The sequence below is a fragment of the Rhinolophus ferrumequinum genome, chromosome 6, assembly GCF_004115265.2.
Source record: "Rhinolophus ferrumequinum isolate MPI-CBG mRhiFer1 chromosome 6, mRhiFer1_v1.p, whole genome shotgun sequence".
NCBI classification, from domain to species: Eukaryota; Metazoa; Chordata; class Mammalia; order Chiroptera; family Rhinolophidae; genus Rhinolophus; species Rhinolophus ferrumequinum.
In genome coordinates, this window is record NC_046289.1 from 35,998,931 (window position 1) to 36,025,726 (window position 26,796).

General features: G+C 33.8%; 1 protein-coding gene and 1 non-coding gene across 2 annotated transcripts; one reads left to right on the top strand and one right to left on the bottom strand.

Annotated features, from left to right (window-relative positions):
• Window positions 1-1,710: 1,710 nt before the first annotated feature.
• TRNAK-CUU (transfer RNA lysine (anticodon CUU)) lies at window positions 1,711-1,783 on the top strand. The gene has a single exon. It is a non-coding gene; the product is annotated as a tRNA-Lys (tRNA).
• A 4,428-nt stretch (window positions 1,784-6,211) lies between these two features.
• Window positions 6,212-26,581, bottom strand: ACTR10 (actin related protein 10). Its single transcript, XM_033109021.1, has 13 exons — window positions 26,384-26,581; window positions 24,267-24,339; window positions 21,386-21,468; window positions 20,449-20,557; window positions 18,545-18,652; window positions 16,460-16,527; window positions 16,114-16,193; window positions 14,503-14,538; window positions 12,146-12,225; window positions 11,995-12,068; window positions 8,844-8,925; window positions 7,705-7,906; window positions 6,212-6,644 (listed from the first exon to the last, which is right to left on the bottom strand). Exons 1-13 carry the CDS (start codon window positions 26,458-26,460, stop codon window positions 6,463-6,465), a joined length of 1,254 nt encoding a protein of 417 aa, XP_032964912.1. The 5' UTR covers window positions 26,461-26,581; the 3' UTR covers window positions 6,212-6,462.
• Window positions 26,582-26,796: the final 215 nt, after the last annotated feature.

Sequence of the window (26,796 nt, forward strand, 5' to 3'; positions counted from 1 at the left end):
GAGCCGTTTTAAGTCTTCAAATTGTTTGAGAAGCTCCTCCATTCCATTTTCTAGGAATTATTTATCATTTATATTATCACTCTGTTTTGCTACCTCATACTTTCTTACAGCAAAGCGGAGAGATGTTCTTACCAAGACTAGAAAAAGCAGTAGGGCATTCTGGTTCTGACCCAGTATTTTGAGGGCATCCCCTTCACCCACCTATCCTCACAAAGAAGAAACTTGCATTCTAAGGGCATCGCCTTTGACCTCAGAAATTTTACAAAAGCATTAGTACCCTTTTTGTGAATATAACTAGTAGAATTAAGGATAAGACTGATTAAATATATTTATTGAGCTCTAATATGTCCCAAGTACTCTGCAAAACACTGGTGATAAAACGATGAAGTAGACTTAACTACATCCCTCATGGAGTTTACATTCAATGAGAGGAAACAGGCAACAAAGAGTGAATAGGCAAAATACTTGGACCTTGTGATAAGAAGATGAAAGAGACGAGAGATTTGAACTTTAGGCCTAGTACTTAGGGAATGAATTTCTGAATGGGTGATATTTAAACTGAAATTTAGGATTATTCTTATAAGAATATAAACTTGGCATGTTATAGGAACTGTCAGGTCCGTGTGGCCCATCATAGTGATTGAGTGCGGAAGAGTGACAGGTGAAATCAGAGAGGTGGATATAGGACCAGATCCAGTAGTAGCTGGGATTTTAATCTGATAAAAAATGGAAGGTCATTAGCATCATTTTTAACTACTAAATACTTAAGTGTGTATTTCCCCCCAAACAACATTATTTTACATAGTCACAGTAAAATTATGAAAATCAGAAAATTAACAATACTATTTTCCATATACCGCGTTTTAGATTTTGGCAATTATCTCAACAATGCCCTTAACTGCAAAAGAAAATCCAAGATCACATATTGCATTCAGTTGTCCTTTAACCTGTCCATATTGCATTCAGCTGTCCTTTAACCTAGGCTCCTTTAACCTGGGAAATAGTTGCTTAACATAAATAGTTGCTTAATATTTCTACAGGAGATTATTCCATTGTCTCAGCTTGTCATAATTTGATCAGAATCAGTTTTTATCCTTTCCTCTTAGAATTAGCATTCTTTACCGTAAGATTCAATGACTATAATCCTTACCACCCAGCTTCTGTCATTTGAGCTGGATAGTAATAACAATCTCTCAAATGTCAAGCAGTTACTGGAAAGTAGCCTTATTTTAATTGAACTAGAATCCCCTTCCTCAGTTTAACTTTCCTTGACTAGATCATATTAAACGAAAATATCTAACCTCCGCTGTTCTTCAGTGCAACACTAACCTCTTAGATGTGGAAATTTGTTTTTTAATGCTCCCGCACAAATTGTAGGAATCCGGTGTGCCATTTGGCAGAAGATGGATGGCCTTCATACGTGTTTTTTTAAAATAACATTTTGGGCAGTGAGTATTTTAAAATACTTAAGAGAAAAAATTCAATGACTATAATGATAAAGATTTGCATAAATTTTCAATGATCGTGGGATACACACGCAATAAAAATTATTAAACTTAAGTATAATTAAATGTTTTAAAGAATTCTTGAAAATAATTCGGAAGTGCATATTTAATAGTACACAATTTACAAAGAAGAGGTAAAAGAACAAACACCTAACGTAGCTGAACAATTATCAAGACATAAAAAAAATCCAGCCAACTTCCGAGCGCCCGGCTAGCTCAGTCGGTAGAGCATGGGACTCTTAATCCCAGGGTCGTGGGTTCGAGCCCCACGTTGGGCGCAAATGACTTTTTTCTCCTACGAAGTTGTATCTTAAGGTTTTCCCAAAGCATTATTACTGAGGAGGGATATTTTAAATCGAATTAATTTGAATAATTTGAATATGAACCAAAACTCTGGGAAAAAAGACTTCATTTTGCAAACGAAACAAGTCTCGAACTACGCTTGCGCACGTGGAAGCACACATTCCTCTTCCTTTCTGCGATCCCTCCCTGACCTCCTCTGTAAAGCAGAGGAAACTGGAAGGCCACTATTTAGTTGAGACTTGTTTTCTGTGTTACTCTGCATACTTACATAGTTGCTGGTAGAAGGCAATTTTTGCTTTTATCGGAAAAAAATATATGAGCCCCGATTTTGGCAGCTTTCCCAAAACTTAAAGAGATCCTATGTAAAAAGCACCTAGGGAGGCTGGAGGACTTTGAAGAAAATGTTTTCCTTTCTTTTACTTTTTCTTACTTTCCTTTTAGGGCCTGTCCTGAAGTAGAGGGAAGATAGGGGGATATCTCCAGAATACACCTGAGAGAAATATTTCTTTCTGTTGTCAGATCTGTACAACCAGTACATACATCAACTTTTCTTCCATTATTCTTGGGACTATATTTGGGATCTATCCAATCGAATGGTGATTAGGAAGTTAATATTCTGGTAAGGGTGAGGCTCTTTGAAACAGAAGTACAAAAAAACTCGGATGTGAAAATTCCGATGGGCTATTAGGTATACCTCTGTGTGTTATCCACGAGCTTTCCTCCTACTAAACCACCAATGTTTCTTATTTGTTTCCTTCAACATACAAACATGCTGTTATTTCTCTATCTTAAAACAAAAACTTTGACCTCGTTTTCCTGCAGGCTACCATTATATTTCTCTCTTTCCCCTTTGGAGCGAGTCACCCCTTCCCAGTCATCTAACTTCACCATTCTCCTCTTCACATTTCTTAACCCTGAAAATGCCCAGACCAAAACATCACCTAAAGTTGAACGAGTTTGATGTATTACTCATTGCAGTGAGGGAGAACTTGGGGTGTTTCAGTAAAAGGGTATTAGAAAGAACCTATTATAAGATTGGACTTTAAGTGGGTAATTTTGAGGGTCCATGGAAGTGCGGATTCCTTCTGGACTGGGTGTTCTTAGAAAGTCAGGGCAATTCTATAACCGTAATAAATCTTATCTCTAGGGAGAGCAGACTAAAGGAGGGATGAAGCTGAAATTAGTAAAGTGTCACTCACTTAACAAGAGAGGATGCTTGGTGTTTTGAGTTGGAGAGTGACCGACTTGCCTAAAGTGGATGTTCTGTGAGAAGCCAATCCCAAGTCCAGGCCTCCCGCCCTTCTACTAACCAACTATAAATCGAAGTTTCCCACAACCCTCTCTTCAGGTTTGGTAATTACCTAGAACGGCTCCAGAACTTAGGAAAAGTTTACTTATTTCTAGTTTATTATAAAGGATACAGCTCAGGAATAGCCAAATGGAAGAGATGCATAAGGCAAGGTTTGGGGAAGCTTCATGGAGCTTCCATGCCCTCCTGGAACGCAACCCTCCTAGCACCTGGATGTGTTCACCATCCTGAAAGCTTTCTGAACCCTGTAGTTCAGGGATTTTTGTGGAGGTTTAATAACTCAATCTCCAGCCTCTCTCCTCTCCCTGGAGGATGTGGGTTGGGGCAGAAAGTTCCAAGCTTGTAATCAGGGCTTGGTCTTTCTGGTGACCAGCCCTTATCCTGAAGCTACCCAAGAGCCCACCAAAAGTTGCCTCATTAGAACAAAACACACTCCAGAAAATTCCAAGGGATTTAGGAACTCTGGGTAAGATGCTCCTAACACCCCCATCCCTCAGGAAATTGTAAGGGTTTTAGGAGCTATGTCAGGAACGGGTTACAGAGACCAAGTATTATTTTTTATTACCCACACTTGCGCAATATGTCTTGTTTCAAATCACTAAGAAGTGTACCCAACCCTAATTATCCTATTCTAATTGGCAATTACCCACTACCCACTTCATCCTATTTTTCCCATAGAAGGTATCATATTCATAGGTTTTTATCTGTCTCTTCACTCTCTCCTACCCTGTTGCAATGTAGTGTAGGTCCAAAGGGCAGAATTTTTGTCGTTGCTCACTTATGATCTTAAGCACCTAATAAGTTAATATCTGATAGATATTCAATAAATGTGTTGAATTAAGGGTCTGTTAGTTTCCTAGGGCTGTCATAACAAAGCACCACAAACTGGGTGGCTTAAAACTGAAATTTGTCTCAGTTCTGGATGCTAGAAGCTTGAAAGCAAGGTGTAGGCAGAGTCACATGCTCAAAGGCTCTCTGGAAGCTGTTCTACAGTTCTCTTAGATTTTTGGTGTCACCAGCAATCCTTAGTGTTTCTTGGCTTGCAGCTCCGTAACTCCAATCTCTCCCTCAGTTGTTATATGCTTTCTTGCTCTATGTCTGTTGCACATGGCATTTTCCTCTTCTTATGAAGATATCAGTCATATTGGATTAGGGACCACCCCAATGACCTCATCTTAATTCGATTACATCTGCAAAGACTGTTTCCAAATAAAGTCACATTCACATTCCCGGGGGTTAGGACTTCAACATCTTTCTCTAGTACACAATTCAAACCTTAACAGTGGGCTCCATATGTTAACCTCAGATACACTAGGTGTCTGCCGCTTTATAACTAGCTATAAAGCTCTAGTTCAGTCAGATATCTTATTTTTTATATTATTCAATGATGAAAAGCTTCTCATAATCCAAATTCAACAAGACAGAATTTTAGAAATTGTTTACTATAAAAAAAGACGATGTTAATAGTAAATCCACACAATTGACAATTGTACAACTATTCCTGGCAATCCCACTGGAAGGTTTTAAAGTTAAGAAATAAAGGGGCTTTGTTCTTATAGAGTTTACATTCCAAAAAGGAAGCAAAGCCTTTTGCAATTACAAGGTAAAAACTGTAAGTGCCTGTTATAGATAATGTGGTTATAGACAAGATCACTACTTTGGGGAAAAGGAGACTGGGGAAGAGGGGTAGCCACACAAGACAGAAGAATCTCTTTTAGGAATGGATATATTAGCAAAATGAAGGCAAAATTGAACTTTCATAGTTTTATTCACTGGCTTGTTTTCAAGTTCTTCATGATTCAATACTAAATTATAATTAGCAATGCCTAGTATCAATGCCAAATGCTTTCAGATTTTGTGCAGAGAATTAGTTCACATAGCCCAGAATAACTTCCAATTATTAAATTCTATTTAAATTCTATTAAACTCATCCTTCAGGAAGGAACAAGGTCAAAAACCTCCTCTATGAAGTTTTCCTTGTTTCCTTGGTCAGAATTACACCAGTAACAAGCAGTTGATACCCTCTCTGGCACCTAGCACATTCTGGTTTGTATCATCAGTTGTGTACACATCTACTTCTAACCTGTAAACCTCCCGTAAAGGTGAAGGTTCACGTCTTATCATTGTATCATTTATAGTACCTAAAACTATACTACATACACAGCAGACAGCAATAATGACTGAATAAATCTTAGTCTTAGGCTACTGTAGTAGTACATGGTCACAAAATAGAGCTAGAAGTATTTTAAAAACACGCACATATACATAAAGATAAAAAAATGAATCCTTTCCTATTAATGCCATGAACCGGCTCTTTCAAGTGTTAGTTGGTGTTGGTATCTTCATACATAAAGTATATGGCAAAACTAGGAAGGATCCAGAAAAGGACATCAAAATGACTAAAGTATAAGAAAGAATGGACTTGGGATCTATAGTCCAGAAAATTTATCAATTTCTACACTGTCTTCAGGAATGAACATACATATATAATTTCCCATCTTCAAAGATTCCTAGAAAGAATGAAACCAGCAAAATTTCAGTAAGAGGTAGTTCATTAAAAACTAAATGAAGAAAAACAAAAATTAAAATTAAACAATGACTGATTACATATTTCAAAAAACCTCTGCCCTGAAAAGATAAAAAGCACAAAAGATTAAAGACGTTATGACACGTTTCTAAAGCAGTTGTATAAAAATACATAAAATGAAATACTTTGCATAAAAATGAAATATCTTTTTTCTAAGAAATGTAGAATTGTTCATAAATGAAACTGTAATGTTAGAAAGTGAACACTTCCACAGTTGAACAAATGCTTAACTATGCTACCAAACATTCTCAGTCCAGAGTCAAATATATTTCTGGAAAAGCACATTATTGTAACATGGATACATAAATACCAACACAAAAGGATTTTAAAAAACAGACCTATGTTAATAATTGAAATACCTCGCAATGGTAATATTAGTTATTCTTTAAATGAAATAATTGCTGAAAATAATGAAATTAATGGAGTCTCCAAAGCCCAGGACAGATTATGTGAATTGTGGAGGGGATATGCTATTATTCTTTTTGAAAAATGAGCTATGTAACAAACTTCCAAAACTAAACTGCTTTACTATATTTTATTGATATAAATACAACAAATTTCATAAGCATCAGCTAACATTTTACCACTACACAAGAAAAAAAAAAAGTCAAATGAATTAAACATCAATGCGAAGAGTAACTATGGAAATGTTTTTACTTCCACAAAAGTCATCTCTAACAGCATCTTACATACTTTGTACAGTTTGCTTGTAATTGTCTGATATTTGAAATGAAGCAAAGTTGAATTTACTCAAATTTTTATTTCTCAGTGGAAAATGCTCTCTTCATCAGAGGTGGTTGCGCTTTCCCGACATCAAACATCATTTCCAAAGGTGGATTATTAAGAGAACACCAATCAGGAATACGGCCTGTCTGATTATAATATTCCTTTGAGACTGAACGGCTCCCAAGTATGTCTTGTAGTGCTCCAAAAATAGCTCCTGTGTGGTAAAAATATGTTTACAGCTAAGAGGAAAACTTTTATCAGAAAATTTTATGTGCACATACATCCACTTCATTATAAGACAAGAGAGAACAGGTAGAATTCAGCAACATGTATTCACACTCTTCAAATTAATTCCAAGTAAATTGTTCTGTATCCTTTATTTTAAATACTAGGGTAAGCCATAACTCCTGTGTTATGGCCTACAGAGTTAATGGTCTATGGCAGATTATAGTGAAAATGATAACAAGTATTACTATCTATAAGAGCAGGTGAGGTAGAGTGGGGTGGAAAGTATTTTCAACTTTGTGTAAATACAACAAATAATACCCTTAGTTTTCTTTGCCACAACTCTGAGATGATACGTCAATACCTAAAATGGCACTGCAAAACGCTGAAGACCTTGTAAAGACCCACAAAGTAGTCTTTAAAAATAATTTAATAACTAACAATATTTGTCCTAGATCAAAATCACATTTTGCAAAATTCCACTTTACTAGAAAATACAACAACCATTTAAAATCTCAATACTTTGTCTTTCTCTCTGAATGATCCTGATACCCATTAGCTGTTAATTGCATCATTAAACACGTATACATTAAACCAAACGTATACAAATATACACACACGTAATTGTTTTTCTCTTTAAAGTAATATCTTTATTAGGCTATTTCCTTATTTCAATGAACCTATCATTTTCGAAAACATTAAATGAACTCAGTCACAAAATAAAGGAGTTAAAATAAATGTTTTAAGGCATGGTAGCATCACTGAAATAAATGTACACCTATCTCTTATTATGACGGATGACTTGGGACAAAGAAGTTTATGTTAAAAAAGCAAAGTGCAAATGCCAAGACAAATAGCTATATAATTCTGAAAATTAACAATTTAAGGAAAAGTCAATGTTCAAATAAAATTCTTTAATAGTTCTCTTAGTTTATTAAGTGGGTAATTCTAAACACTGGATCCACCATCTATTCTAATATATCCAGTAGTTATACCATCCAGGAACCAATTACTAACTAATCATTATATTTTAAAAACTAAATTCTTACCTCCCAACCAGGCCACACAGTTAGCTTTTGCAGGTGGAGTATGAATCCGGAATGTCTTGGTGCCAAGTGCTTTTCTATATTTTGGTTTTTCTACCAAATACCTTATTTCTGCAAGCAACCTATGGAGAAATCCTGGCAACATAGATGTGCCACCTATGACTACCACGTTCTCTGCCAGTTGCTTCCTGGTATCTATTGGGCACTGTTATTAAAGAGAAAGGAAAAAAAAAGGCTTTATCCTTATACAAATTGACTAGATTTAAGAAAATATACAACTTAAATATTACAAATTAAAGAAGTGATCATTTGTATGTATTACCAAAAGGGCCACAGCAAGATTCCTAGGACAAGGGAGTTTTTCATGTAGCACATATAAACACCACGGTAACACTGCCATATACTCATACAGAACTTTAAAGATTTTAAAATCTAATAGCACAGAATTTTAAATTCCACAGAGCATATGGTACTAATATATGAGTATTCTCATTCTCAGGATAGAATGACTCAGTTGAGCAAAGAGCACGAGAAGAAATAACTTTTCATTTCTTTTTTCAGTAAGGAAAGTATGGAAACTTAATTTTTCTAATGTGCTATCTTCACAGTATCACATTCAGAGCAGTTACCAAGTGGGAAGATAACATTCTTAGAAAAATTATGTTTCCACATCAGTTCTCTCTAACAATTAGAAATGTAACGTCCTTCACTGATGTTATGTTTTTCATAAAAGTCCCGGAATGGAGCCCTATCTTCCAAAGTGATGGTATTTCCAATGGAGTTAGTTCTGTGATTCCACAGTCATTGAACAAAAAAGACATATTATCATATACCTAGTGGAATTTAAAATTTATACTACACAAACCTGTATTTGAAAAAAACTACAAGCTCCTCTAAATACAAAATAAAAATCTGGTATTGTTGCTGTAGAAAAAAATGCATGATATATTCATAGAATGTACTATGCCTGGTTTGAAACGTTGTAGGTACCGTATCTTTAGTGCCAAAATAAAACTGAATAACTATAAAATTTAACATAAAAGCTAAAAAACGTAACCAGTGGCTAAAATAAAAATGCAGAAAATAACACTTAAAATTTTTCTCTAAAGGGCATAAATTTAGACATTTTACAATAACAATACCTGTATAAGGGAATCCAGTATTAAAGTTGCCACTGATTTCTCTTCGTTATCTTGTTCAAAAAGAATTTCCACAACTGAATCTCTGATGAGATTAAAAAGAGAGTGCTTTGTTGGCATCACATAATCTGATACAGAATATACCATTAGTTTTATGGACATTTTTTAAGTACCAGCATTATGCTAATGTACAATAATTATTAAAACACAATGTGTTCACATTTGTAAGTGTGGAGAATAATAAATAGTATCTGTGTCACAGGTGTTGAGGTGAAGATTCAATGAGTTAATAGAACAGTGCCTGGCACATAGGAGGCACTCACTAAGCGTTAGCTACAATTATCATTATGTATAGATTTACATATATTTTGTACAGTTATACCTCCTTAAACCTAATAACATAAAAGAAGCAGAATTCTGTAAAAGTAAGATTCAACAAGCAGGTCAGGAGTGATATAAGAGATTTAAAAACAAACATCCCCCTCCCTTTATTTTAAAAATAAAAGATGGCAAACATTGCTTGTTGCCTAATAAAATACCCATTTTTCATTTTTGTTCTCAAATTAAAAAAATAAACTCTGTTTCTTTGTGGCAATTGGATAGTTCTATATCTTGACTGTGGTGGTGGTGATTACAGAAATCTACCTGTGATAAAATTACACAGAACTACATATTATATACATTACACCAACGCCAAATTACTGGTTTTGATACTGTATTATAGTTATGTAAGATGTAACCATTGAGAGAAAGTGGTTGAAGAATAATACATGGGACTGCTGTATATTATCTTTACAATTTCCTGTGAATCTGTAATTATTTGAAAATAAAAAAAAGAACTCCATTTTTAAGGTGGATACAATGCCCCACCCTTGATGAAACCCTATTTATCAGCCTCCCTTGTAGCTAGATGTACCTAAGTACCAGACAATAAGATGGAGGCAGAAGTGGTATGTGGAACTTCTAGAAAGTCTCCTTCAAAAGAGGAAGTACCTTTTTCTTTCCCTTCCTAGGACTGCTTGCTTGGAACACAGATGTAGTAGCTATGACTCCAGCAACCAAGCTAGATCCCAAGGAAAAGGGCTACACCCCAAAGATGACAGAAAGATATTTGGGTCCCTGATGGGAGTTGTCATACCACCCCTGGACTATCTTACTCTGAACTTGTTCTAAATGAGAGACAAACTTCTATCTTGTTGAAGATACTATTTTCACATTTGTATAACTAATGACCAAACCAAATCCTAACCAATGCAATATAAAACTAACTATATATATATATATATATATATATATATATGCATATATAAACACTATATTTAAAAAAATAAAATTGGAAATTTTTTTGTATCTTTTTCAAAATATAAAATTCTCTTTATGAGACTCAACCTACTTGCTAACTCTCTCTATTTCACCAGTAAAGTATACTGAGGCCTGTAGTATTCTGAACACTCACGGCTAGTCAGCCACTTGCTGCTATGCTTGCTTACTTCTGCTTCTACCAGGTGAGTTGAATGGTAACAGAGCATCAGTTTTCTTTTTCCAAATCTTTAACTGTCAGTTGATTTGATATTGAAATTATATAATTTAACAATTATTACTTAACCAATGAAATAGTAGGGTGGAAAATAAGTTTTTTCTACGTGAACTATGTTGAATCCTTTGCAAAGACAAACTAATTTTAAAGATATTTTTAATATACATAATACAACTGTAAAAGTCTATGAGAACCTATCTAGAAGGATTCTGTACCAAGACTGATTCACAAATATCTTTAATTTCTCACTGTACTTAAAAAAAAACCCTGGAAATCATGAATTACTGGTTTATATAAATTTAACTCAGAACTCTAGAAGCAGACTTATTCTCAAAGAAAAGGTCTTGGAAAAAAAGTCTGACAAATAAATACTTATTTATACATTTTAAGTTAAAATAAAATGTTTAGCATATGATTTTAAAAAATGGCCCTTTCTTTTAAATAACCCTTCTGATTTACCAATAAACTACTGGTCTGGATTGCATCTAATTAGAAGGTTTCAACAGAACTAGATTTTTTTGGTAGGAAAAACATATTAACAAAAAATTGTAAATTAATTGGGTTTAGAAAGACAGAGAGTGGCTTTTTTAATCCCAATGCACTTTCCTACTATTATGTACCCACAAAGCTCCATATTAGTTGAACCTCCTTAAACACTAATTTCTTCTTTTATTCTAGGCTCTACTAAACAATCAGGAAAAAATGTTAAATATTAGTTTAATGAATATAACTTATATAACTGGTAAAAATGATAAAAAGTTACTATCAAAAAGTGTTAACATTCTCACTTTTTTATTTCCCCAAACATCTTTATCTGTATATTTATGTTCATCCTTTTACATCATTTTAGTATCTCAACCTCTATATTAATTATCTGAAAATCTAACAGGCTCTTCAATATTTACATAATTCTTTTCTGTGCATCTTCTGATCTAATACTTTACAGATGAAACTTTTATAACACAAATTTTATAAAGTATGAGTATAAACAAAAATTATATTGTTGCCAATATAATTATGTAAGTCCTTAACAACTTATATTGCATCATCAGTAAGAATAATTCAATGAATAAAAAGGTGAATTATAACTGGTCCTAAAGATTCAGTACTTTTGGAAGAATGCATTCTTTCTAACAAGACAACGCATGGCCTTCACACCAAATCCAGCCCAGTCTGTTTTCGCAAATAAAGTCTTATTGGAACACAGCCGTGCTCATTTATTTACATATTGTCTATGGCTGATTTTGCACTCCAACTACAGAGCTGAGTACATGCAACAGAGCCCAGATGGCCCATGAAGCCTAAGCTATTTACCATTTATCCCTTTGCAGAAAAAGTTTGCTGAACCCTGTTTTAAAGTATCACACTTTACTCTCCATTTCAAAGAATGGTTAGTTTCATTAATTAAACATTCTGAATTACTTCAATGAATAAGAAAGATAATTTTTTAGTTTTCTAAAATTAAAAAGTTGAATAATGAAATTAATCATGAATGACGAGACCTAATGAAAAACACATAATTGTTACTAATCACAATACTAACGGTTTATACAAATATTTTTAAAAGCCAAAAATTCATTTTAGTTCATTATTTTCCGCATAAAAATTAGGTCTAACCTGATTGATCCAAGGACATGTAAAATCTTCTCTCCATCCAACGGGTAGTCAACATTTGGGGGCGGTGAGGGACGCTGAAATATAAATATCAAAAGCATAAATATACGAGTTATAACCTCTGAAAAAAGAATGTACATTTATTTTTACTTACTTCAGTATTTCCATCAATATTAAATTTTGCTGCTTGGATTTTCAGTCCACGCTTCAGATCACTTACAAAGCAAGTGCGCACTTGCAGGGAAAAAAAAAGGAGACTTTGTTACGGTTTGTGATTGATCCAATCTATGTTCCTGTTAAAACAATCTCATTCAAGGACATGCTAATCACCCATTCCTTTGAATTTCACACACTATCCCTGTCTTTAGTTAGCTTATAACAATTTATTCACAAGGAGTCATAAGACATGTTATGTGTTCATCTTCCATAAAACTACACACACAAAAAAGTACCTTTGAGGAAATTACTGTTATTATGATACTTTCTGTATAAAGAGTAGAAAAATAAAGTTTAGCATCATGAAAGTGTAGCTATTCTAACTGAACAGAATGTTTGTTGAATAAGATCGATTTAAATTTCTATATCTAATCTTATGTATCTATTATTCTTTTTTTTTAAATCTTGGTTGTTCAGAACAAAAGCCCAATTTAGTTCAGGGATTTTAGGCATGATACTTTTCTACCTCTTGGCACATCCCGAGACTATCACTTTCTTTCTATTATATCACCTTGTTATTGTTTTTACACTTTGAACATTTATTCTTTAAAAGATTATTGCAATTGCAAAGTACCTTTTATAATAAGCTGTTTCAAATTATTTTCAGAAATAGGTAAGGAATAAAACATTTTTTTTAAGTAGAGACAAAACTGATGCTGAGTGTAAGAAATCTAATGACTTGGTTAATTAATCTAATGACTTGGTTAACATACTTACAAAGCATGTTAAATACATATTTACATATCATATAAAGTTAATTTGTTCACCAATTCAATATATATTTGTTAAGAATCTACAATGCTAATAGGCTAGATAGTAAGCTAGATGCTCAAGTTACTTATATATGTTGTATTTTATTCAAGTCCTCAGAACTACCTAAACACGGTAAATGCCTAGCCTACAAGATTTTATATATTTGGCGGAGGAAGGTGCCTTTCTTTAAAAAAACCAAATTCACTGAATTAAAAATCCAAGAAGAGATAAATTACACTTAAGAATTTTAAAATAATTTTTAAATATTTAGGTTATTAAACCATGTAGTTAACTAATATAATGAGTGTGTGACAGAGAATGTATGTGTTGCATACTTTTTTTAATGGAAATGGGTTCCTATTGCACTTTTTATGCAGCAACATGTTTTTCCCTTAGTGTGTTACGGGCAACCTTCCAGATCAATACATGCACCACCTTCTTTTTAACAGCTATATAGTACTTCTTATTAAGAAGTTACCAACTTCATTCAACATCACCTTATATGGGATGCACACTTTCAGTTTTAATAAATATGCCAGATTGCTTTCCAAGAAGATTAGTCTTCAGTCCTTACTAATAGTAATATATATTTTTCCCCACAATCTCACAAATTCTGGGTGTCTACCTTACAAATTTTTGCCAATATGTTTTCCTGACAAATGGGAAAGTTAAACTTCTTTTCACAAGTTGGAAAGAAACACTAAATAGTTAGCAACTATTATATCATGGGGGATAGGACTGGAAAAAGGAAAGGGAAATTATTAATTTGACTTGGGTTATTTCTGTATTACTTCAGATACTGCAATAAGCATGTACAAATGACTGAAATTTTATAATAATAGAAGAAATTTTAGATAATTACACCACGTAAGTAAGCAGCATAATAAACAACAAGACCCATTTTGCAGTCCCAACTCTAACTTTACCTCTTGTGAGATACTGAACAAATCATTTAATATTTTGGGGCCCTAATTGTACCAGATTATCTCCAGGTTCCATTTAACTCTAAAACCCATTATTGTCTAATTCTCCATTAAATATTCTAGAATATTAATTTTAATGACACTCTGAGTACTGAAGAACATTGAGTTATATTTTAAATGCTTTTCTTTTAGTGAATCAAAATACCAGAAAACTCAATTTAAACAATATCATAAAAATGCACTCTAGCAAAGCAGAAGTAATGTATCTTATTAAAACAAATCCAATATACTTTGGCTCCAACTGTGGAATTTCTGAAGGGAGTAAAATGACTGACCTTATAAAAATGTATTTAAAAAACTAGAGTAAAAAACTATACATCATAAAATCAGTGGCTTTCTCAAGCAATTTAACTGTTATTTCATGATGTGTAAACTACTAATTTCTAGTAAACCTCACATAAATTTGAAGAAAAATCAAAATTTTATTTGTTATTCCATAACCTATATATTAAATATTTTAGGATATTACATTATGAATTTATTTTATATCCGGGTAAAATTTTTAAAAACCATGCCCCCAAACCAAGGATGAAAGGAACAAAATGGGAACTTAGTTTACCTTTAATATCCTCTAAGACTCCTTCTGGAATTGAACCTAAAACAGAAATTTTATTTAGAACTATAGAACTTTAACAGCAAAAACAGTCTCTTAAATTGCATTCATATTTACATTTACATTTCAGCAAAATTTTTAAAAATATAAGTATTATAATTTTTTAAAAAACCAAACAAAAATTAAATTTGCTTTTGGGAAGAAATTTCATCATTCAAAGCCAACCAAATCACAGAGGTTGAAGCCAGACGTGTGCAAAGTGCTACAGGATGTCACATACTAACAAATTTGATAAAAGGAAGAGACCTTAAAAATACAGTAGAATAACTGACATTAGGTAGAAATTACCCTTTTCTACCATTAAAAGAAATTGTTGGTCATCTTGTGGTACTTAGAAGAAATGTAGAACTTAAACAAAAGTTATTTTTCTTTGACAAAAGTCAAATTTCAAGTTTGCTTATCTTTCCTGTGATGATAAATGACTATCAATACTATGGTAACCTAACTTTTACAAAGGATCATATGCAGACTTTTAATTTTTTTACTTAAAGGTAAAGGTGACATTTTAAAAAATGAGTGAGAGAGTACCTATTCAAAGAAATCTGCACAATACAGGGAATCTTTGGAAGATGGATGTTTGGATATGTGATTCTGTTGCCAAAAACCTTGTTATCTGAATCAGAGTCAGAAACAAAATTTTCAAACCTAAATATAAAATCTTACAAACTCAGAATTTTTAACCCATTGTTAAACACATAAAAATATTCTGATTTATGAGAAAAAATTATTTACATCAAGGAAGACAGAAACTTAAGAATGAGTTGCTGAAATGAATTTGGAGGAAGAGATAATGTATTCACTTTTGGAAGTCTTAAGTTCAAGGTGCCTAGAGACATGCCTAATTTATAGCTAATAATCAGTTGGAAATAGAATATCATGTTTAGAAGAAGGGTCAGGCCCAGTGATACATTTGAGAATCAATAGCATCCCTGAAAGCCAAGGATAATATCAAGAGTACATGAAAAAAAAGGGGCAGCCAGATGGCCCAGTTGGTTAGAACACGAGCTATGAACAGCGGGGTAACTGATTCAAATCCCATATGGGCCAGTGAACTGTGACCTCCACAACTAGATCGAAGACGATGAGGCACCACTGAGCTTCCAGAGGGGCGGCTGGATGGCTCAGTAGGTTAGAGCGTGAGCTCTCAACAAGGTTGCCAGTTCAATTTCCGCATGGGATGATGGGCTGTGCCCCCTGCAGCTAAAGACTGAAAACGGCAACTGGAGTTGGAGCTCAGCTGTGCCCTCCACAACTAGACTGAAAGACGACGACTTGGAGCTGATGGGCCCTGAAGAAACACAGTGTTCCCCAATAAAATTAAAATAACGCTTTCATCTAAAATAAAAAAAAAAAGAGTACATGATAATCCACAACGTCAAAAATTCTAGAAAAGATGACTAAAATAACTGGATTTGGTGATTAAGAGCTCAACAATAATCTTTTAGTTAGAGCAATTTGGGGGAAAAGAATAACTATGCAATGGAGTTAAAAATATATATGAGTTGAAGAATGAAAAGAGAATGTAAACCACTCTTAAATAGTTTCAAATGATTTTACCCATCACAGAAGGAAGGCTCTGTTCTTTAGCAGCGCTTGTATCAACAGTACATTGTTCCAATAATTGAGTTTCCAACTCCCTGAAAGTAAAAAAAAAAGTGACTGGAATTAAAACATTGCAACTGATATCCTTTCCTTATTTAATACTTTTACTATACAATGTATCATGATGCTTTAAGTAAAAGTGGTTTTATCCTTAAAAGATGAATACACTAAAGGCTGACAGAGAATGGAACAAATAACATTAAATGTCCATATTACAAGTCCTCTACTGATCACTGCCAAAAAATTGCACCTGTTTTTGTGACATAGGTAAAGCAAATGTGCTAAATTCTGAGAAACTTACCTGTGAAGAGCTTTTCCTCCTAGGGGGAGTGCTCCCCAACAATTTAGTACTGGGATTCCTTCATATATCTATAGTGCAGTCAAGGATATTACTATTTTAGGAGATAAAAGGTGGTTTTCTTGGTATTTTCCTTATTTTCTGCAACATTGTTCTATATTAGTAAATTCTTATTTCTTATTTTTAAAAGTTACAGAAAAATCAGTCTTGTTTCATATTCTTTTCCAAGGAAAAAGGTTACACACCAGCACACACGCACACACACAGAATTCATTAGTTAGTGCTGGGGTGTCCAATGAAGTAGCCACTGGCCACATATGGCTGTTGAGCACTTGAAATGTCGCTAGTCTGAATTTAGATGTGCTGTAACAATAACCTTCACACCAAATTTAAAAGACGTAATACAAAAAAGCCCCTGTAAAATATCTCATTCTAATTTTCATATTGTGTATTGAAATACTTTTAATATATTTGGTTAAATATACTACTAATTTCATCTCTTTCATTTGTAGTTTTAAAAATGTAACTTCGAAAATTTTTTAATTATACATAAGGTGCCAAAAAAATGTATACACATTTTAAGAAAGGAAAAAACTATTAAAATTGTAATACTCGATATATACCAAGAACAAAGGATGAACATAAGTCACGTTTGACTTCTGCAAATACAAAAGGTGCTCAAAATGGTCACCATCAGCATCCAGACACTTCTGATTACAGTGAACTACTGTTTGAGCAACGCTGATGAAAGTGTCCACTTGTATACATTTTTTTGGCACCCTCAGCACCCTCAGTATATATGTCTCACATTGTATTTCTATTAGACAGAGCTGACAGGGTAGTGCACAATATTATACTGGGGATTTGCTACCTTATTTTATATATTGTTTTTGCTGACGTTCTGTAAGTACAATATTTATGAAAAGGAAAAAAGTATATTGGTAACAGCATTGACTATGGAGACAAACATGGGTATATATCTTGGCTATATGCTTATATGACCTTGGTATCCAAACTGTCATTCTCATTTCTATAATGAGAATAATACTTATGCTGCAGGATTGTTTTAAGAGTTACACACAAAATACTTTATATTTAAAAGCTATTGCCTAATGTAGTTCCCTAGAAGCTAATGATTCTTGATTTCTTTCCCATGAGTATTTCTTCTAATATACATGAAGATATCAAAATTCCAAGAGTATTTATGTATTTCAAACTCCTTTTCAATATAGCAATGCCCACTGTACTGTTTCTGAGATACATTTACCTATCCTCTGCTTAAATGCTTCTAATGACAAGGAATGTACCAGTTTATAGTCAGTAATTCCATTTTGGGACAGCTTGAATTACTAGAGTGTTTTTCCTGATGTTGTGAATGATATAAAAACTCTAGCAATTAATGAGCAAGGTATTGTGCCAGATCTTTTGCTAAATACTTTACCTCACTAAGTCACACAATACCCCTATGAGATGGAATTACTAAAATCCTCATTTTATAGATGAGGAAACTGAGACCTAAAGAGATTAAGCTACTTGAGTAGTACAATACAACTGGTAAGAAGCATAGCTGAGATTTACACTAATGTGTGTATTTGATTCCAAAATTCAAACTCCTAAACTTTATGGTATGATATTCTGTGGAGACAGAAAAAAAAATGTATTCAATATTCCACAGCCAGCCCTTCAGCTACTTGAAGGCAGTTTTCATGCCACTAGTAAGTTTCAATTTTTCGTGATCTTTCTCATTTCCATTTCTCCAATTACTCTCTGTATCTTTTCTTAGAACTTGACTATCCTAGTCAACTTCTTCGACATGTCCTAATAAGCTGATGTTCCTCTTAAAAACTGAATATGAACATAATATTCATGAGGTCTGATCCATTGAGTACATACTGGGACTAAGTCATAACAATAATTTTTACAAAAAGTAAATTTAAGTCTCACAATTCTGTGAAATTTTTCCACATGGTATTTCATATTTGTACTTTGTAATTCAAACTAGTGTGATGCAAAAACCATTTGTAAAAAACTTAATTATTTTAAAATAGAGTAAGAACTGCAAAATTAGCTGGTTCACAAAAAAGATGCAGGTAACACCAGGCTTTCCCTATATCCACAATCCAGGACCATGGCAGAGTTTATGCCAAGTGTCAGAAGAGCCATTAGGTGACTTGGAGCAAGCAAGACAGATGGAACCTAGAAAACAACAAAATAGGAATGAGTGTCAGGTAGTTGAAGGTATTTCCCTTACATTTCAAAAACATTTAAAAAAATTCACAGGAAAGTTATTATTTATTTATATTATGATACCTAGTCAACCATTTTATGGCACTAAATTAAGAACTAGTTTGTTGATTTGAGTTTACACATAATCGAAATATATTGTAATAAATAAAAACACTTTCAATTCTCTAAATTGTTTCATTCCAAAATGACAATTAGGAAACATTTTTATTCTTATTCTCTCTCTTGGAGGGAAAACTGAAAGGGATAAAAGAAAAGGCCCAGAAACATAAATTTGGAGGAAAATGCTACATTAAAAAAATAAAGAGATACCTTTACCATCAAAATGAAAACATGGAAAAAGAATTCTTGTTGTTCACAACGTTTGTAATATGAACTATGTTTTTAAAACATTGTAATATAGCAGTTAAAATTCAACTGAGGAACAAAAATCCCTAGTTGTGTGTGACATTTTTCAGTGAGAATTTGCTTCAAGATCTCTCCAAATATCAGATACATATTCAATCAAAATATGCTATCATAACTAAATGGCAAACAAAATAATGGCTATTTTCCCCCTAAGTAGATATAGCAGGTTATTCTAATCACATACGAGGTAAGGATATATAAACACAACTAAAACTCTAAGTATAAATACAGAGAACCATCTGTTTTATTCAGATAAGAGCTGAAGTGAGTGTGAGTTCTTGTTTTGGTTTGTGTTCTTTCTACTGCAAATCAAATTCCTAAAACTACGTACATGACATCAGTTAAGTATAGGAGATATGTAACCTGTTTCTCTGTGTCTGTCTTACTATAAATTAGAAATATTAACTGCGCTTATGTCATAAAGACATTGTGATTTTTGAAGTGTTCAGTGCAGTAGAAAGTATGAAAAATGAATTTATATGTGCTTAATTTCTTATATACTGTACATATTTTATACAATCTTCTAGTTTCCCTTTGCTGAAAAACACTAAATTCCTAAGGCAGAGATTTTTTAAAAATTTAAATAATAAAAATTTTCCATATGATCTTTTCTTAGAATATGAAATGTAAAATCTTAAGTTTGGTCTTATAATAATCTTGACTCCTATGAAAATTACAAGAACTATTACTAATATCAGGACGTATAAGAGTCATTCCTGACACTGCCTACTTAATGTAAGGGAAACATTATTTGAATATTTCATTTAATAGGAATTTAAAGTCAAAAGTGAAAGAATTGGAAGAATTTAGAACTGTCAGCATAACTAAACAACAGAAACTAGAAAGACCTGTAAGAAACACATCATAAACTCCACAGCACATAATATACCCTTTAAATCTGAAAATAAAAAGTTCCCAAACAGAAAAACCAATATTAAAATAAATAACATCGATAAGAAATCTTCAATAATCTAAGTAGCAGATGAAATGCTCATTACACATGAAATAACCAAAGAAAGAAAATATTTCTTAAGTTGGGCAATGGATATATGGATGTTCATTGTAACGTTCTCTATGCCTTTTTGTATTTCACATATTTCATAATAAACATTTCAGAGAATGACATTTAAAAAAGAAGAAGAAAATAAATGGTCAATTTGAAGAGGCTTCAGTTTACTGTTATCTGGTTTCTCAAATGTACTGTATATACAATGAAGGAACTAAAATGAGGACCTTTTAGTTGAAGCTTTCAGTACCTACCAAAAACAACAACAACAAAAACAACACATTTTGAGATACCTACCAAAAACAACAACAACAAAAACAACATTTTGAGGTACCTCAAAATACTTGAAAAGAACACGAGTGAGTGTCTCTCTGAAGTGGGAAGGACAAAGTACTGACTCAATAACCACAACTCGGCGGTCTCTGGGATTCACCAACAGATGCCTGAAAAGTGATAGTTTTATTTTTAAATATAAATAAAAGTTTGTATTTATTTTGGGACATAATGCAATTTGTTAAGAATAGAGAAACTATATACTACATTAGCTTAAGATGCTTTATGACAAAAAGACACCTTCATTTTATTACCCAGGGAAAAAAAAAAACCTTCCTGACCTCTTACTATGTTCCATGCACTGTGTCAGGAACTTCACATCTATTAACTCATTTATGTCAAAAAACAAAAACTACAGCCTACTATGAATAACTTGAGCCATTAAAAGGGCATTTTCTTTTTTTAGGTTACAAAAGTAATATATGCTCACAAAATTCCAATTACAGAAGTATGTAACTTGGAAAGTAAAACCTTACACTTCTATTACCCGGAAACTACCACTTAGAGCATTTTGCATATTTTCATTATTGTATATGTGTATGAATATATTTTAACAGAAATATACATTCCACACATGTTGTTATGCAACTTGTTTTCAATTATTAATATATTTAAGACACCTTTTTGTACCAATACATACAGATACAGAACTTTTATTAAATGGCTGTTTCATTATATGGATGTACAATAATTTAATTATCCAATCCCCTTTATTAATGGACATCGGATTGTTTTCAATATCTCCTTATTCTCGCCAGTTTTCTAGTCTTTAAATATATTTGTAAAAGGTTGAAAATAAGCAATTAAAAATGGCAATGGAAGTCAACTTTTTTTCCATCACATATAATACAACCAAATACTACTATGACTGGCATTAGGGAAATCTAATCACTAAAGGGGGGGGGGGGAGAAGGGGTGTGGAAACAATTGCATTCTACCTGAAATACAGGATGTGGATGAATTCCTTCAGGTAGGAATATAATTCTTCTGTATTGATATTATATTGAACAACTTTGACAGGCTGTAAAAAATTAAAACAAGTTATTAACTTATAATAATAAAATAATCTTAAGTTAAAACATGCTTATTTTTACTAATGTATTTTCTGGTAATAAATCAAAAACAATTTGTATTGAGAATAAATGCAAACATTCAATGTAGATTAATCACTTACATTAGAAATCCTTAAGAACTAGCTTGTCCAAGATGATGGAAGTTTTTTATTTGTGGGGATAAAAGTGTGTGTCCATAAGTAAGTAAAGAGCTAAGCTCATTTGCATTTCTCCTCCATTGCATTTTTCCTCCATCAGACTTACCATTTTGGTAGAACTGATAAAAATCAACATCGATTAAAAAGCATTGAAGGTTTTTAGTCACTCCCAAAGCACTGACACTTTCGCTTGTGTAGCATCACCCGACTTAATTACTTGTAAAATTTCCGCCTTCCTGTTAAGACCACAAGCACCAGGGGGCTAGAACTGTTTCTCACTTGCTTAAGATATATACTCCTTCAACTGATACAGTGCCAAGCACAAAGTATATAGTTCATAAATATATGTAGTAAAAATGAAAATATACACCATATGCACATTAAACAAGTATATGCAAATACTACTAAACCATCAGTGCTAAGTCAAGGGCTTCATTTATGATCCTCAGGAAGCTCTAAGTACTGTGATGCATCGTTGTCAGAGTACTTCATTTACTCTTTTACAGGAAAGACCATCTGCTCAGCTAATTTCCTGATCTTATATAGTTTAAAGAAGGTTCTAAACCATTTATAGCTGAATATAGATTAATCTTTACAAATATTTATTAAGATGAAGATAAGAGCTTAAAGCAGTAAGAAAAGTGCCAACTATAATGTAAAAGTTCTAAGACCAGTCAGGAATCTATCTAGTAATCTATCTAGTAACAAATAACACCAATTATTATAAAGCAAAACGTGAAAAATGAATAGATGGGAACTTCCGTCAGGTTTTGAATACAATACCACAAAATATCTCCTATGTTTCTGGCTTAAGGATTTGCAGAAAATTCTGAAATCAGTAAAGTGATTTCCTAATAGAGCATAATTAAAAAGCTTTCTGAATCAATATATTTCATATGTTGATCTTAATGATGCATCCCAATACCAAATTACATCCCAATACCAAACCATATACTAGTCATACTAGTCTCTTCTGCTAGTCTCTTGTGCTTTTATAAAACCAAACATGTTCCTATTTGATTGTTAAATAAGGGAATACTGTCTGTATTGATGTGAAATTTGTATTAGTTAATATTAGGGAAGAGGAGCTGAAATTATAACAGTTATTACCTTCCCCAAGAAAAAGAAAGTCATCAACCCAGTGGCTGCACAGGTAGGCATCCTTTCAGATCTATTTTTATTAATAAAAGTTTATATGACCCTATGTACCAGGGGCTCCCTTCCCAGAGTGGACCCTTTCACCACTCTTTATTAGGCTGCATTTACTCTTGGTCCAACCTTAACAACAACAGCCCCACTGGCTGGCTCAGAGCTCACTTCCATTAACAGTGTCTCAGCACCCAATGACCAACATTTTCAATCTACTATTTCATTTTATTTTAAAATATCCTCAAGAGAGCCTCCAGCCACATTCAGTTGGCAAGTCAAAGCTATTCCAATTTTTTCCAGAGGAATCAGTTATTGTTTTTTTCTTTTCTTGTTTTTATGAGGTGGTCCCCCCGACCCATCTGACATTATACAGTTTTTACAATATTATTAACTATATTCCCATATTTTACTTTACATACCTGTGATTCTTTTATAACTACCAATTTGTACTTCTTAAATCTCTTCACCTTTCTCCCCCAGCCCCACAAACCCTCCATCTAGTAACCATCAGTTTGTTCTCTGTGTCTATGGGTCTGTTTCTGCTTTGTTTATTCATTTATTTTCTTTAGATTCTACACATAAGTGAGATCATATGGCACTTGACTTTCTCAGTCTAACTAATTTCATTTAGTATTACATAATATCCTCTAGGTCCATCCATGTTGTCTCATTAAATATTGTTTTTGCTACTGCTCTGATTACAATGTTTTATATGGGTTTTACATGGTCTGCCCCAACCCCATTTTTTCCACAAGTTTGTTTTTGTTTGTGATCAAAGTGAAGTTTTTTAGGAATACAAATATTAAGTTAAAGCAGAACCATTTGATTTTAACAGGTGAATTTTCTGGCATACAAAATTATTCTATTGTTCTACAATTCCTAATCTGCCAAATTCGATTGGACATGGGACTGTCTTTTAAAAAATGTTTTTCACAGTTCTTTGGATTTTGGAATTACAGATAAAGGACTGACCTGGCTTATATTTTGAACAGGGTAAAAATAAAGTTATTCTATAATTATGTTATAAAGCTCAGAAAATTATCTTACTAAGATCAAAAACTTTCTCTTGTCATTATATAATTCCATCTATATAAAATGTACAGAAAAGGCAAATCTTTAGAGACAGGAAAAATATGACTGGTGGGCAGGCAGTAGGATTGGGGATTAACTGTAAATGGGCACTAGAAATCTTATTGGAATGACAAAAATGTTCCAAAACTGGACTGTGGCGATGGTTACAAAACTTAATATATTTACTAGAAATCATTAAATTGTATACTTTAAACAGGTGAATTTTATGGTATGGAAATTAAACTAAATGTAAGTTTTAAATTTTTTTCTTGAAATACACTAATAAGTTATATATTTAGAACAGTTCTAATCAAGCTTATTTGAAGTCACATTTTACAATATTTTACGGTACAGTACTTATTTTGCTAATTTGTTAAAAAAAAAAATACCTTAGGCAAGCCAGCTTTTTTTATCACACTAGGAATTATGCATCGTGGACTAGTTTCTCCAGCAAATCCACATCTGCAAATGAATAGAAAATTGAAACACTCAAATAAATAGAAAACTGAAACACTCAACTTATTATATTATTCTTTCTATGTATTTGTCACACAAACAAGTTTTTCTGTATTTATTTAAAAATGGACTCAGAAAAACATCTAGAAACTCTGATGCATTCAAAGAGACAAAAAAAAAAAACCTAAGGAAAAGTTAATACCATCTACTCATAAATGTGTATTAGCGGTAAAACGAAACAAAAAAAAAACTGGTTCAAATTAGTGATACTGACATAAACCAGTATGTTGTCTTACAACAGCATTTTTTTTTTTTCAGTTTTTATTTTACCTGAATTTTTGGCAACACATTTCTACAATCCTGGATCTGTATATTATGTGACTTCACTCATTTAATTCATATGAGTTACTCATAAGTCCATCATCCTAATATTTCTAGCTTTTATACTGACATGTTTCCTTTTGGTCTATTTTTAAAACTATGCATATTTGACATAGTTATAATCACACTTTTCATACATCATGAACTCACAATAAATAAGCTTCTATCCATGTTAGAGTCTTCAATGCTATCATTTTAAAACCTGCATATTTCATTCTTCTAAAAAACTCTTCTCCTTTCTTGAGTATTTATGTATTCCCATATCTGTTTCACATAAGTAAAACAAAACTTTGCTAAAAATGTTGCAAAAAAGTGATCACCATTTAGGTTTAGTCTTAACATTATCTCTTCTTGTCCAGTTTTCAGTACTGCTCTCTTCCTATTCCCAAATAGCTCTCTCCATCTTCTACTAGTCACATCTCCATGTTTACTTGCACCAGTGTGCCTCAAATTTCCTAGAATGCAACTCATTGGTTGGCTTTAATTCCCTTCTTTTACTTCACAAACTCATCACCCTTGTGTTGTCTTTGTCAATAATCATCTTCCTGTATAGTAGCTTTCTTCTTCTCATTTTCTCAACATATAGCCAATGTAATCATCTTTGGGTGTCAGCCTAAAGATATTTATTATTTTATTGAAATAAACCTTTAAAAATAAATAAGAGAAGATCTTGCATAGAACATTAAGAGAATGTCGTGAACCAAGAACTGTTTAACCCAATTCCTGTGCACCTAAGTTCCAATGCTTAAATAGGCTCTTCTGACCACTTATTCAACAAAGTTATTAAATAATTAGTGAACGTTAGGCATTATTTAGATTTTATACATAAAGATACACATATATATGTGTATATATATACAGAGAGAGAACTGTATTTGAAATTTTAGCTGTCACTTTCCTTTCTTTTGAGCCCCAATATAAGGGCTCTCAACCTGGAGCCCAAGGACCACGGTGATGGTCCACCAATTCCTGAAGCTGTACAAACATATTAAGGTTTGTGTATGTGGCTTTCATTCAGTCGTCAATGGATCTATGCCATCCAAAAGGTTGTAAATCATTACTCTAGTGTCTACTGCCTTTTAAAACATATTAAATGTCCTACTCTAAGAGTTGTGAGACGCTATCTCGAGAGTCTCATTTATAGGGTTTCACCTCTGCATGTGTTCAGTCTCCCTAATATGATTTCCTACTCTTGAAGAGCAGTGGCACCGTCTTAAATATATTTAGATTTTCAGCACCAACAGAAGTTCCATTCAGTAAGTGTTTAATGAGGGAGATCGTCACCAAGCGTTACGATTCAGTTGCTAGCTTCCTAAGCAGACAAACCTAGAGGGAGCGAGCTCTAGGTCATCGCCGGCATCCTCTGCATGGGTGACCCCCGAACGGTCCGTTCGGTTTGGGGTAACACCCGGAGCGGCGGCGAAGGCAATTCTCCTGAAGCCTCCTGGGCCTTCCTAGGAGTCAGAACCTGACCGCCCCGCCCCACCGGATCCTCGGGATTCGCAACGCCGGTGGAAATAATAAAGGCAATCATTTGCGGAGGTGCTGGGGGGAAAAGTGAAGCGTCGCAACTTGCCCTGCGAATCTCAGATAACAACCCGGGCCGGACCTCGGTTTTGACCACCGCCCTGCACTGGGGACGACCGCAGCCCGTGCCATGGCTACTCACTTGGTAAAGGCTTCTCCTAGGTCTATTACCACGGCCGTTTTCTCCCCGCCGCTCCCCAGACCTTCGTACAGCGGCATGGTGGTGAAGAAGACGGTAAGTAGAAGGGAACCACCGACACCAGTCCAAGAAGCCTCGGCTCTCCGGGGGCGGGGCTGAGGGCCGAGGACCGGAGCGACGGTGAGCCGGCAGTGGCGACGGCGGGGGCCTCTCTTGGTTGCGGCGCGCCGGCCGCGGACTGTCCCGGGCTGTGCCTCATTCCGCGTCGGGCCCACATCTTCACAGGCGCCCGCGTCTTCAGCACTAGGGAGGAAGAGATGCACAGGCCGCCGCTGATATGGGTGCGGGGAGCGCGGGGTACGAGGTGGGCCGAGACGATCAGGCGCATTGGCCACCCCGAGTGGGGTGGAGCCGAC